The sequence below is a fragment of the Mesoplodon mirus genome, assembly GCF_964341445.2.
Source record: "Mesoplodon mirus genome assembly, chromosome: 2".
In the NCBI taxonomy this organism is placed as follows: Eukaryota; Metazoa; Chordata; class Mammalia; order Artiodactyla; family Ziphiidae; genus Mesoplodon; species Mesoplodon mirus.
Window position 1 is genome coordinate 128,503,608 of NC_138977.1, and position 10,861 is coordinate 128,514,468.

The 10,861-nt window shown below is 45.1% G+C and overlaps 1 protein-coding gene across 1 annotated transcript; it reads right to left on the reverse strand.

Annotated features, from left to right (window-relative positions):
• Nucleotides 1–5,690: 5,690 nt before the first annotated feature.
• Nucleotides 5,691–6,972, reverse strand: LOC309798882 (large ribosomal subunit protein uL30-like). Its single transcript, XM_082611613.1, is given in 2 exon segments — nucleotides 5,691–6,757; nucleotides 6,761–6,972. Coding segments are annotated over 2 exon segments (741 nt in total). The 5' UTR covers nucleotides 6,965–6,972; the 3' UTR covers nucleotides 5,691–6,220.
• Nucleotides 6,973–10,861: the final 3,889 nt, after the last annotated feature.

Here is a 10,861-nt window from a genome sequence, read left to right on the forward strand (position 1 = left end):
TTCCAGGACAGTCTAGTCTTCACGTGGAAGCCAGAGTGATTCTGAGAAGTTGTGAGATAACATCACCCCCTAGTCAAGACCCTCCAATGCCATCCCATCTCATTCATAGTAAAAAGCCTGAATCCTTGCAGTGGCCCACAGGGCCTGGGCGATATTGACCACTCCCACCTATGTCCACTCTTAACCCTTGTCTTCTCCCCCTCTGGCCACATTGGTCTCTTTGCTTGCAGATCAAAGCCTCAGGATTTCACAGTGGCTCTAAGCTCTGCCTAGATCACTAGCCTGGCTTGCTAGGGAGACCTTCCCTGATGATCCTATTTAAAATGCCGCCTGTCCCATCCTTTGTCCCCCTTTCCAGCCTTATTTTATTTCATAACACTTCTCTAGTATATTATGTAGCTTACGTATTCATCTTGTTTATTGCTTACCTGGACCCAGTGGAATGTAAATGTCACAAGGATAGAACTTTTTTTTTTTCTGTTTTCTTTATTCCTGGATCCCCAGCTCTTAGCATAATGCTTGTCACATAATGGACACTTGACAAACATTAAAAACATTTTTTAATTATTATTTTATTTATTTATTTTTGGCTGTGTTGGGTCTTTGTTGCTGTGTGCGGGCTTTCTCTAGTTGCAGCGAGCAGGGGCTACTCTTTGTTGTGGTGCATGGGCTTCTCATTGCAGTGGCTTCTCTTGTTGCAGAGCACGGGCTCTAGGCACCTGGGCTTCAGGAGTTGTGGCTTGTGGGCTCTGGAGAGCAGGCTCAGTAGTTGTGGTGTATGGGCTTAGTTGCTCCGCGGCATGTGGGATCTTCCCTGACCGGGGCTCAAACCCGTGTCCCCTGCATTGGCAGGTGGATTCTTAACCACTGCGGCACCAGGGAAGCCCGATACTTTTTGAGGAAATAAAGGAATGAATCTGATAGGTAAGAAATTAAACCTCATTTTTATTTGCATTTTTGATTACTAGTGGGTGAAATTTTAATAATTTTACTTGTACAGAAGGCCTTTCTGAGCTTAATAATCAGTTCACAAAGCATGAAGGAAAAAATTGGTAGTTTGATTACAAATTTAAAACATCTGTATGGAAAAAAATCCCTACCACAAATGGGACTAACAAACAGGAAAGCTATTTCAGAAAGAAAGGTCAATAGCCCTAATACACAAAGAGTGCTTACAAATCAGTAAAAAAGATGAACCCTATAATAGAAAAATGAAGGTGAACTGGCCATTCATAAACAAGAAATGTAAAGAAGGTATCTGGAAAATGTTTATAATCACTTCATTTTTTCTTAAATATGCCTGCTTTGAGTCAGAGAGAATTTTCATTTCCTCTTGCTTTGAATGTCATTTTCCCTGAATTTAATTTCCAAGAAACTTTCATACCTTCTCTGACAACCACAGTGGATTTCCAACTGTTTTTCCCAGAGCAAATAGAACCCTGTATCCTGTCTCCCTGTTCTATAATCGCCTTCCCCACTTTCCCCTCCTTACCTTCCAAAATACTCTATTATCATGGGCAAAACTCCCCAGAGCTCTACTGCTGGCCATAAAGAAAGAATTGGAATGTGAGGACTGACACCATGCTTATGTAGCAGTGCTATTACAAATATTTTTGAATCACACAAAATGTACAGATTTGCTATTTCAACAACGATAAAGACCTGCTCGACTTGCATAGCATTTAATGAACAAACGTGCCAGGAATGCTGACTGACACTATTTAGCTGTCGAGTTTACCAAGCTTATTTTGCGCGATTTGTAAACTTACGCTCTGAAATTATTTTTCTTTCATGCAGGCCAAGTGCAGCGCCCTTGTCTCACTTTGGAAAAAGCATTGTGTCTTATCTTCAACTATGTATCTCCAAAGACAAGGAGAGATGAAATAAGAGAGAATCACTAACCAGGAAACGCAGGAGTGGAAACAGGTAGCAAGCAGAATGACCATACACTACTAAACAAAGATGGTTTGGAGACTTTGATAAGAAGAGAATCCTCTGGCAGACACCGACTCTCCACTCTAATTGGACCACCCCGAAATTCCCAGAAGAGTGTGGCAAACAGAAGAGCACTGCCATCCCCTTCTCCCCGCCCCATGTCCACATCTAATCCCCAGAACCAGTGGATATGGTATTTTGCACGGCAAAGGGGACTTTGCAGATGTGATCAAATTAAGCATCTTCAGATGGGAGAGATTATCCTGGATAAGCCTGGTGGACCCAATGCAGTCACAAGGGTCTTTTTAAATGAAAGGCGAAGGCCAGAGAGTCAGAAGCAGAAAAGCAGAGATGGGAATGATGCAGTTGCTGGCCGGGGCCCGCAGATCAAGGAATGCAGGCGGCCTCTAGACACTGGAAACGCAAGGAAACATTCTCCTTTTGAGCCTCTGGAAGGAACACAGCTCTGCAACACCTGTGTGAGCCTTGTAAGACCTCTTTTGGACTTCTGACCTCTTGAACTGTAAGATACTAAATTTGTGATTTTTCCAGCTACTGAATTTGCTGTAATTTGTTATAGCAGGAAGAGGAAATTGATACAAAGAGGATAAATCTTTTGTCATTTCGCTGCTAATGCTCATCTTTAATGTCAACTTGGAATATCTGGAAGGTGTCATGGGAAGTAGGGCCCCTCTCGGGGGCGCCTTCCATTCGAGGTCACATCCTGAGGTCCATGGGTCTTGGGTCTGCCTGCATAGCAGAAGCACCTGTGGATCTTTGAAAAACCATGGATGCCCAGCTCTTCCCCATACCTACTGAATTGCATTTGCCAGCAATGGGGGTCTAGTCTTGAGTACTTTATTCTTTGGCTCCAGAGGTGACAGTGACACTAGGAAACAGGGTCTCCGGTAGTTAGTTGCAGCTGCTGCCCAAACTGTCTCAGCCCACAAGACAGACCTTCCCAAAGGGGCGCCCTCCAGTTGGACAGAAAATCCACTGTCCTCGCCCCATTGCCAGCTCAGAACAGCCCAGGCCAACCTGCCGAAGCACTTTCCACCTAAACTTCTCCCTACAGCCCACAGGGAGAAGTCATGGTGAGGGATGCTGGTCACTATTGCCTCAGGGAGATCCAAGGATGATGTTTTCTCCATCTTGGGTGCCTGGCTCTGCATTACATGGTTAGTTTTTTTTCTTATTTTCTCTTTCTTTTTTAAGAAAAGAAATTAGAAAGAACAGAAGAAAAGAGAGAGTGTAGGTACCTAAAAATGTTACTTTGTAGGAGAAATCTGATGGTACTCTTTTTTAAAAAATTTGAAAAAAATTTATTGAAATATAGTTGATTTACAATGTAGTGTTAGTTTCAGGTGTACAGCAAAGTGACTCAGTTATACATATATATCTATATAAATATATATATTCATATTTTACATTCTCTTCCACTATAGGTTATTGCAAGATATTGAGTGTAATTCCCTGTGCTATACAGTAGGTCCTTGTTGGTTATCTACTTTATATGTAGTAGTGTGTATATGTTAATCCCAAACTCCTAATTTATCCCCCCCTGCCCCGTTTGGTAACTAACCATAAATTTGTCTTCTATGTCTGTGAGTCTATTTCTGTTTTATAAATAAGTTCATTTGTATCATTGTTTTAGATTCCACATATAAGCGATGTCATTGATATTTGTCTCTCTCTGACTTGCTTCACTTAGTATGATAATCTCTAGGTCCATCCATGTTGCTGCAAATGGCATTATTTCATTCTTTTTTATGGCTGAGTAATATTCCATCATATATATGTACCACGTCTTTATCCATTCATCTGTCGATGGACATTTAGATTGCTTCACAGTTGTTACTCCTTAGGCTCAGTCCAGGACAGACACATGGAAAGAATGGTCAAAGAAGTTAGCTCTGCCCTGGTTGAACATATGGCAGATATGTACCTACACCTGATGGCCCCACGGCCCAACCCTGCCAGTGGGAGCCTGGGGTCTGGGGATGAGGATGGAAGGACAGTCTCCAGGGACAAGACGAGGCTGTTCAGGCCACCCCTCAGGACCCCGAATATGCTGGGCCCAACGAACCACTAGCCAGTTGGTAAGCAGCTGGGGTCTGCCCCCTGAACCCATTCCTGGTACCCCTGGAGCTTCTGGGCTGGGCGGCCACCCCTGCAAGGTGAGGGGCCCAGCAGGCAGAGGACAGACAGACATCAGTGAGCCCCCTAGCCCTCAATCCTGCTTAGGCTGGCACTAGGTTGTCATGAGGATGTTGCCACAGTGGAAGGTCCCTGACATGGTGAGTAGTACAGGGGGGCCTATAAGATGTTTGATACAGAAGGGATCTTAGAAATGGAAATGTCCAGCACAGCTGGACAGGGGTTCAGCCATAGAACTGGACTGGGGTTCCAGCCAGGCGGCTGGACTAAAACCATTGTCAAATACTCCCCCCACCGCCTCCTCATCCCTTCTGATGTTCTGTATCCCATGTCCTATAACTGTCCTATAACTGTGAATATTTTTTTGCCAGTCTCCCTGGCAAAAAAAGAAAAGAAAAAAAAAGAAGTTGGCTTCCCGTGCTTTTATATGACGTCACACTCATGTATGATGTCATTGTTCTAAAATTAGTTACAGAGAAGGAAGATAGAGAGTTGGGTAGATCATTAAGTCCTAAATAAATCGACCCCTCACTATTTCGAAGATTCTGAGGTTTGACCTGAAGAGGAGAGTGCTTTTTCTTCTCCGTGAATGCCCAGGGGTGGGGAAGTACAGGGCGATTTTGTGGCTTCTCTGTGGCTTCCAGGAGCTCTGATTTCCAGAGGGGAACCCAAGAAGGGAGAGTGGAGATGCCACTCTGGTACCTGCAGGGAGGGGGCAGGGAGGGGGTTTCTGGATGAGTTAAGGGTCATGGAGTTATTGATAGTGTCTGGCCAGGGGACAACGGGGCTTATTAGGTTTCCAGAATTGATCTAAGCAGTAGATGTGTCTAAGGATGTCTCAGAAACAAGATGCTGGAAATTTAGGGGGAGGAAAAATAATCTTCGGATTTTCTTTGATTCAGGAAAAAGGCCAACTGAAATCTTTCTCCTGGGTTTGTAACTCATGTTTTCATGACACCGAAAGCTTTTCTAGACTAGATGCAAAACTTTAATTCTTGGACAGGTCTTTAAAGAAGGAGAGACATGGAAAAGAATGTGAATTTTCTTGGAAGCTCCCAAGATAGGTTCCTCATCAAAGTGGCTAAATGTGCTATTCTCATTTTCTTCCTTGAGGAAAGCATTATTTATTTGCAGGAGAAAAGGACACATTTGTTGGTTGATGGCTCTGTTACCATGGAAACATATAAATTTTAAAAACAAGAAAAATGTTTTAATACATTAATTTTTAGATCTCAGACACCAGCCTCCTTTTCCCTTGAGGTGTGGCATGGCAGAATGAAGACACAGCCCTGACCAGAGGCGAACACAAACCCTCCCTTTCTCTCCTGCCTCACAGATTGGCCAGAAATGCATTTTAAACACACACACTTTCAACGTGAGTAGGTTGCCTTGGGTGCATATAGAAAAATCTTTAGACTCCACATGAGCTTTTCAAATCTTTGCACCTTGCCTGTGGGACTTGGTTGAATAGATATATAGAGAGAAGTCATTGGAATCGCTGACAGACCACTGTCAAGATTTCCAAGTGGATGCTTTATTCAGTCCTCTAGATGTAGTTCCTCTCTGCCTTCCTTGTGGGTGTGATATGGTGGAAATTGGGATGGTGTTAAGATATTAAAAAGCTTAATTAAAGTAACCCCAGTATTATTTTGTGCTCGTATTTATTTATTTATTTATTTATTTATTTTTTAGGACATTGTTTTTGTACACTTCTTTCTAATTGTATTTCAAGTTCTTTCCAAAACAAGGCCCTTGGATACCCCAGGTTCAATATGCCCCTGGGCCTGGTCCACTGCTGTCTTGTATTCATATGTGGGTATTCGTTCGTTCACCAACATTAAATCCCAGGATAGGTGTGATAAAACAGGACTCCCTCCGCCATGGCACAGGTCCTTTGCTGGTTTCAGAGGTGGACGGCGGTCTTTCCAGAAAACACACAGGAACTTTTTCTTGGAACTGAAGTGGGATGAAAAGTGCCTGCCCTGAACATCACCATCTTTTCACTGACCCTTCCCCTCCAGTTTCTGAAGATACAGCAGAAAATAATCTTGCTTGAAGATACTGGGTAACAATTCCATAAAACAAAAACACATGCTTCCAATGCACTGTGCTTTCAGATATGCTGGGTTTAGTTCAGCTGCCGGATGAGCTGATTGATGCGTTCACCTCGATAGCCAGGTGAGCCCATTTCCTTGAGGAAGCCCACTCTATTCTTGGTAGCGTGACGGGCCACTGAGAGTTGGAAAGGGCGCAAGAACCCTGAGATCACCTGAAAATTCTTCCCCGGAAAGGCAATTTCGTGAATGAGGTCTTCCAAGCAAATGACACCAAACTTCCCCAGGTGCTCCTCAATCACTGTGTTGTCTGTCAAAGGGATGATTTTATTCTTGACCTTGGCTTGTCCACGTTTCAAGATGAGTTCCCCAACTGACTTCAAATTTGGAAATCTCCAGGTCACATAAGGTTCCACTATACGAAGTGTTTTTATGGTTTGAGGAGTTACTTGCATAAAGACCCCACTGAAAATCTTATTCAGGCGAAGTCTTGCAATGGTCCTCTGCACCAGTAAACTCACCCCATTAATCCTTTCGATGCGTAAAACAAAGGCCAAGGAATGTTTATCTGGCACTTCCAAGCCATGAGGTTTCACTTCTAGTCGTCTGAGTCACACCCTGTCACGTAGTTGCCGCCAGGAATCATGTAGGAACCATTCTAGTCGCTTAAACTTGATCTCTTTTCCTTTCCTCTGCTCCTTCCTTTGCAGAAGCGCCTGCTTTGCCTGGGTGGCTTTCAGGGCCTGATAAGCCTTCCTCTTTTTCAGGAGATTTTCTGGAACCAAAGGGATCTTTTTTCTTGGCTCTTCCGCCGCCATCTTTCCAACTCTTGTGCTCATATTTAAACATCCCACTGCATTCACTTGTTTGGAGAGACTGTATCCTGTAGAAGGGAGAGCTTACCATGGCTCTGAAGATGAGCAGAGGCTTTGAAATCAGGCATGCCTGGTTCTCGATTCTTCCTCTCCCTCTAACTAGTTTGATCACCTGGGGCAGGTGACATCTATTTAAGCCTTGATTTCATCATCTGGAAAATGGAGATAATCTTGCATTGCAGTGATTTTCTATCCATGGAAAGAGATAATACTGTCTTATAAAGTGCCTAGCATCTTGCTGAGCTCTCAGTGAGTCCTTGGTATAGCGTGGCTATCATTATAACTATCACTGAAATATACCAGATGTGTCAGGTGCTTCATTATGCTTCACATGGAAGGGGGGTCCCTTCTGTGGGTTCACAGGGCTTCCCCATTCCTCAGAGAAGACCCCCCAAATCCCTGCTCTTTTGTTTACAGTTCTATTGGAAGCTAGTTAAACACCATCACATTTCACTTTAATGCCAGTGTAAATTTGAAAATATTTCACTGAATTCTCCTTAATAAATGCATTTCTCTCTTTTTTATTTATCAAGCAGTATTTCTCAAGGACCCATTATATGCCAGGCCCTGTGCTAGGTGCTGGGGATAAAATGATGAATAAGATAGAAATGGCTTCTGCTTTCATGGATATTGCAATGTAGTGGGGACGAAAAAATATCAGTGAACAGGCAATTACAAGGCAATGAATGAATCGAGGGCTCTGGCAGGAGAATGGCGCTGCTGGAGCATTTTGCTGGGGCACCTAACTCAGGGTTTGGAGGGTTATCTCTGGAGTGGGATCATTTTTAGAACCATCTCAGAACTGGAGGTCTGTTCTGGGGCCCTTCTCACCCTGCTGGTGCTGCCCTGAATTGCTAGAGTTCATTCATTTATGCCTTCAATCATTCATGCATGCATTCATTCATTCACTCAGTGTTCATCAGTGCCTGCTCGTTGCCAGGCTTTGTGCCAAGCACCGGGAAAACCATGGTGAGTAAAACAGACGCCGTCCCTTCCTTTACCAAGCTGATGGGGTTAGCGGAAATTGGGATGGTCTAGAAATAAACAGAAGAACTACCCAGGATGGAGAAGTGAAGGGAGCTGAGATCATCCAGCAGGTGGACTTCATCTCTTCAGGGGAGGGGTTTGGGCTCTGAGCTGACACCTGAGGGGGAATAGGATTCAGGTGGGGTGAGGGGAGAGGTGACGGCCGGGCGTCCCAGGCGGAGGGAGAGGCATGGCGTGTGGGAAGGTCTCGAGGTGAAGGAGAGCCTAGCCCTCGGAGGGATGGGCAGAAGGTGAGGTGTGCCAGAGGGCGGATTGGGGGAGCCCTAGACCTGGGAGGGGAGACTAGACCTGGGCAGCCCTAGACCTGGGAGGGGAGACTAGACCTGGGCAGCCCTGGCCCGAGGAAGGCATTCCTATCCTTCCGAGCCTTTGGGGCTGGGCGGACTTGATCCCTGGTTAGCCCTTCCCATCCCCACCGCCTCTTCAGTTCTTCTCCGGTTCTCAGTTTGGTAGGGAATGAGTCAGGCTTTCTCCAGGAATCTAGGGTTCTCCTTCATGGAGGATGCTGTGATGTGTTGCCCATCTGCCCCTCCAGGAGTCAAAGACTTATTTTCCCAACTGCCCAGATGCTGCTGACAGAGAGCTCAGCTTTCTGCTTCCTTTGGGGACTGCTTGGGCTCTAGAGATCCACCTTGCCCACTTCCAGGGTGGTCCACAGCCCGTGACTGAGGGCTACAGGAGTGTAAAGGCCTGACCTCCTCATCCCAACCTGGGACAACTCTGAAGGGTCATCCCAGCTTCCCAGCTCCAGGGCGCCCTGAGGGGGTGGCTGAGGTCCTCACTGGGCCGCACTGCTGCCCAGTGTCTTCCTCTGCCCCCTCATGCTTCTTCCCCCCACCTTGTACGGGTGGTGTTCCCAAGGGTGCCCCTTAACCAGCGTTCTCCCTCAAAGTTACCTTCCCCAGGAACCTAACTTAGGATACCCTTAAAATTCACCCCGTGAGAACAGAGTACAGATATATGAACATCACTTAATAAAAACAGACCGATTCCTAGGAAAGCAAGGAATCGGTTATAACTTGACAGAATTTCTTAAGGAGGAAGAGGGTTGTTCAGTCACGGGTAGAGAGAGCACAGATGCTCACAGAAATCTCCCCACCTCAAAGTCTCGTCCAAGCAAGAGGAAATCTCAGCCAGTCGAATTCAGGCCTGATTCACGAGGCCATCCCTATTGTGGAACTAGATCCTTGGTGAGCCATGATCATGAGATGCCATGAAAGCTGCATCTCAGGACGTATATTCTGATTCCATGTTCACCAACCCCCTACTGGTTACGGGCTGACTTCCCTATGGGTCAGCAGAAAAGGGAGACTGAGGTGGACAGTTTTCACAGGCAGGTCAATTTTTGCTGGAAATTAATGCTTTGGGATTCCGTTTTTCTACATGATTGCTATTCCTCGGCTACTTCTGAGATAGACCGGCGTCCACTCTTTGTGTAGTGAAGTGTCTTTTTGTAGACAGTCGGCTGACCGTTCCCTGGAGGCAACACACTAACTCGCTGTGCTCTGAATAAGCTGGATTTTTTTCTTTAAAAATCCACACCCATATTTCTGGAATCTGTTTGGACTGATCCATCCTTTGCATTATAGGCTTGAAATTCACCTGGCTGGCTTTTACTAAACTCATGAATGAAAGGTGTTTTAAGTATTGTTTATGTGCAGTGGATGTGGCTGTCATAATCTAATGGATCTTCTCTAATTTTGGGGGGTGGTGGTGGTGTAAGAAGACATTTAGAGCAAGCAGCATATCAGAGTGATGGGTGAGGGGTTAAGGGCCAGTGAAGCTGGGCTTGAATTCTAGATCTGCCATTGAGTAGCTGTGTGGCTTGCTAAGATTCCTTTCCTGCTCTGTGCTTCAACCTCCTCATAGGTTGTTGGGAAAAAGAAAGTGCTCAGTGATGCCTGGCACGTGAAAGCACTCAATACGTGAAAACTACTCTTATTATAGAAGAAAGGCACCACAATAACCATTCATATTGCAGCCGTTTCCACGGTGCTCCAGAAGCTTTGTTTCAGGTGGCTTGTATGCTTTTTAAGTGCTATAATAAAGAAAACTTTGATGCTCCCACCCCAAATAGATTTTCAAGGTCTCTTAGGATGCAAAGCAGTAAAATAGATCTCTTAACACGTCCCCAGGTTGGAGAGTCAGGTCTCTCTCCCCAATTGCGTTTCTTAAAGTAATGCACTTAATTTTCATGAGCGTTTTAAGCCCAAATTAGATCTTATGTTGTAAACACTGAAGAAGCTGAGAAAGATCTTGTTAACAAAAACAAATTACCAAACTCCCAGAAATCGGAATCAGACCCACAGAATTCAAACTTAGACCAAGTCTGTGCCCACCAAATTCATCCCGGTTCATTTCTGCAGGATTAAAGTAAATGCAGGCGCTCTGAGCTGCCAGCAGATCTGCGACCATGGTCTCTAATTGCAGCCGCCTTTAAACCTTGAGCAGGTCAATGGAGGCACAATGATGTCAGGGATCATTTGTCTTTTATGCATTTCTCTGGTGTGATATATAATCCCTTGCTGAAAAGGGTCCTTGTCAGTGTCAGCTTCTTCCCAAATGTAATGGAATCAAGAGCTGGTGATTCTTTACGTCTCTTTCTTTCGTGCTGCATAATGTGGGCCAAACGGATAAGCCCACCTCTGTTAAGGTGGCGATGGGGGCATTCAACCCATAAATGATTCTGGGCTTGCTTTGTGCTGTGATAGGGCTGAGCTGCATGTGCAGATGCTCCTGAAATCTCGCCACACTATAATAACGTGTGGAATAGCCAGAGAGCTGTTTTCCACT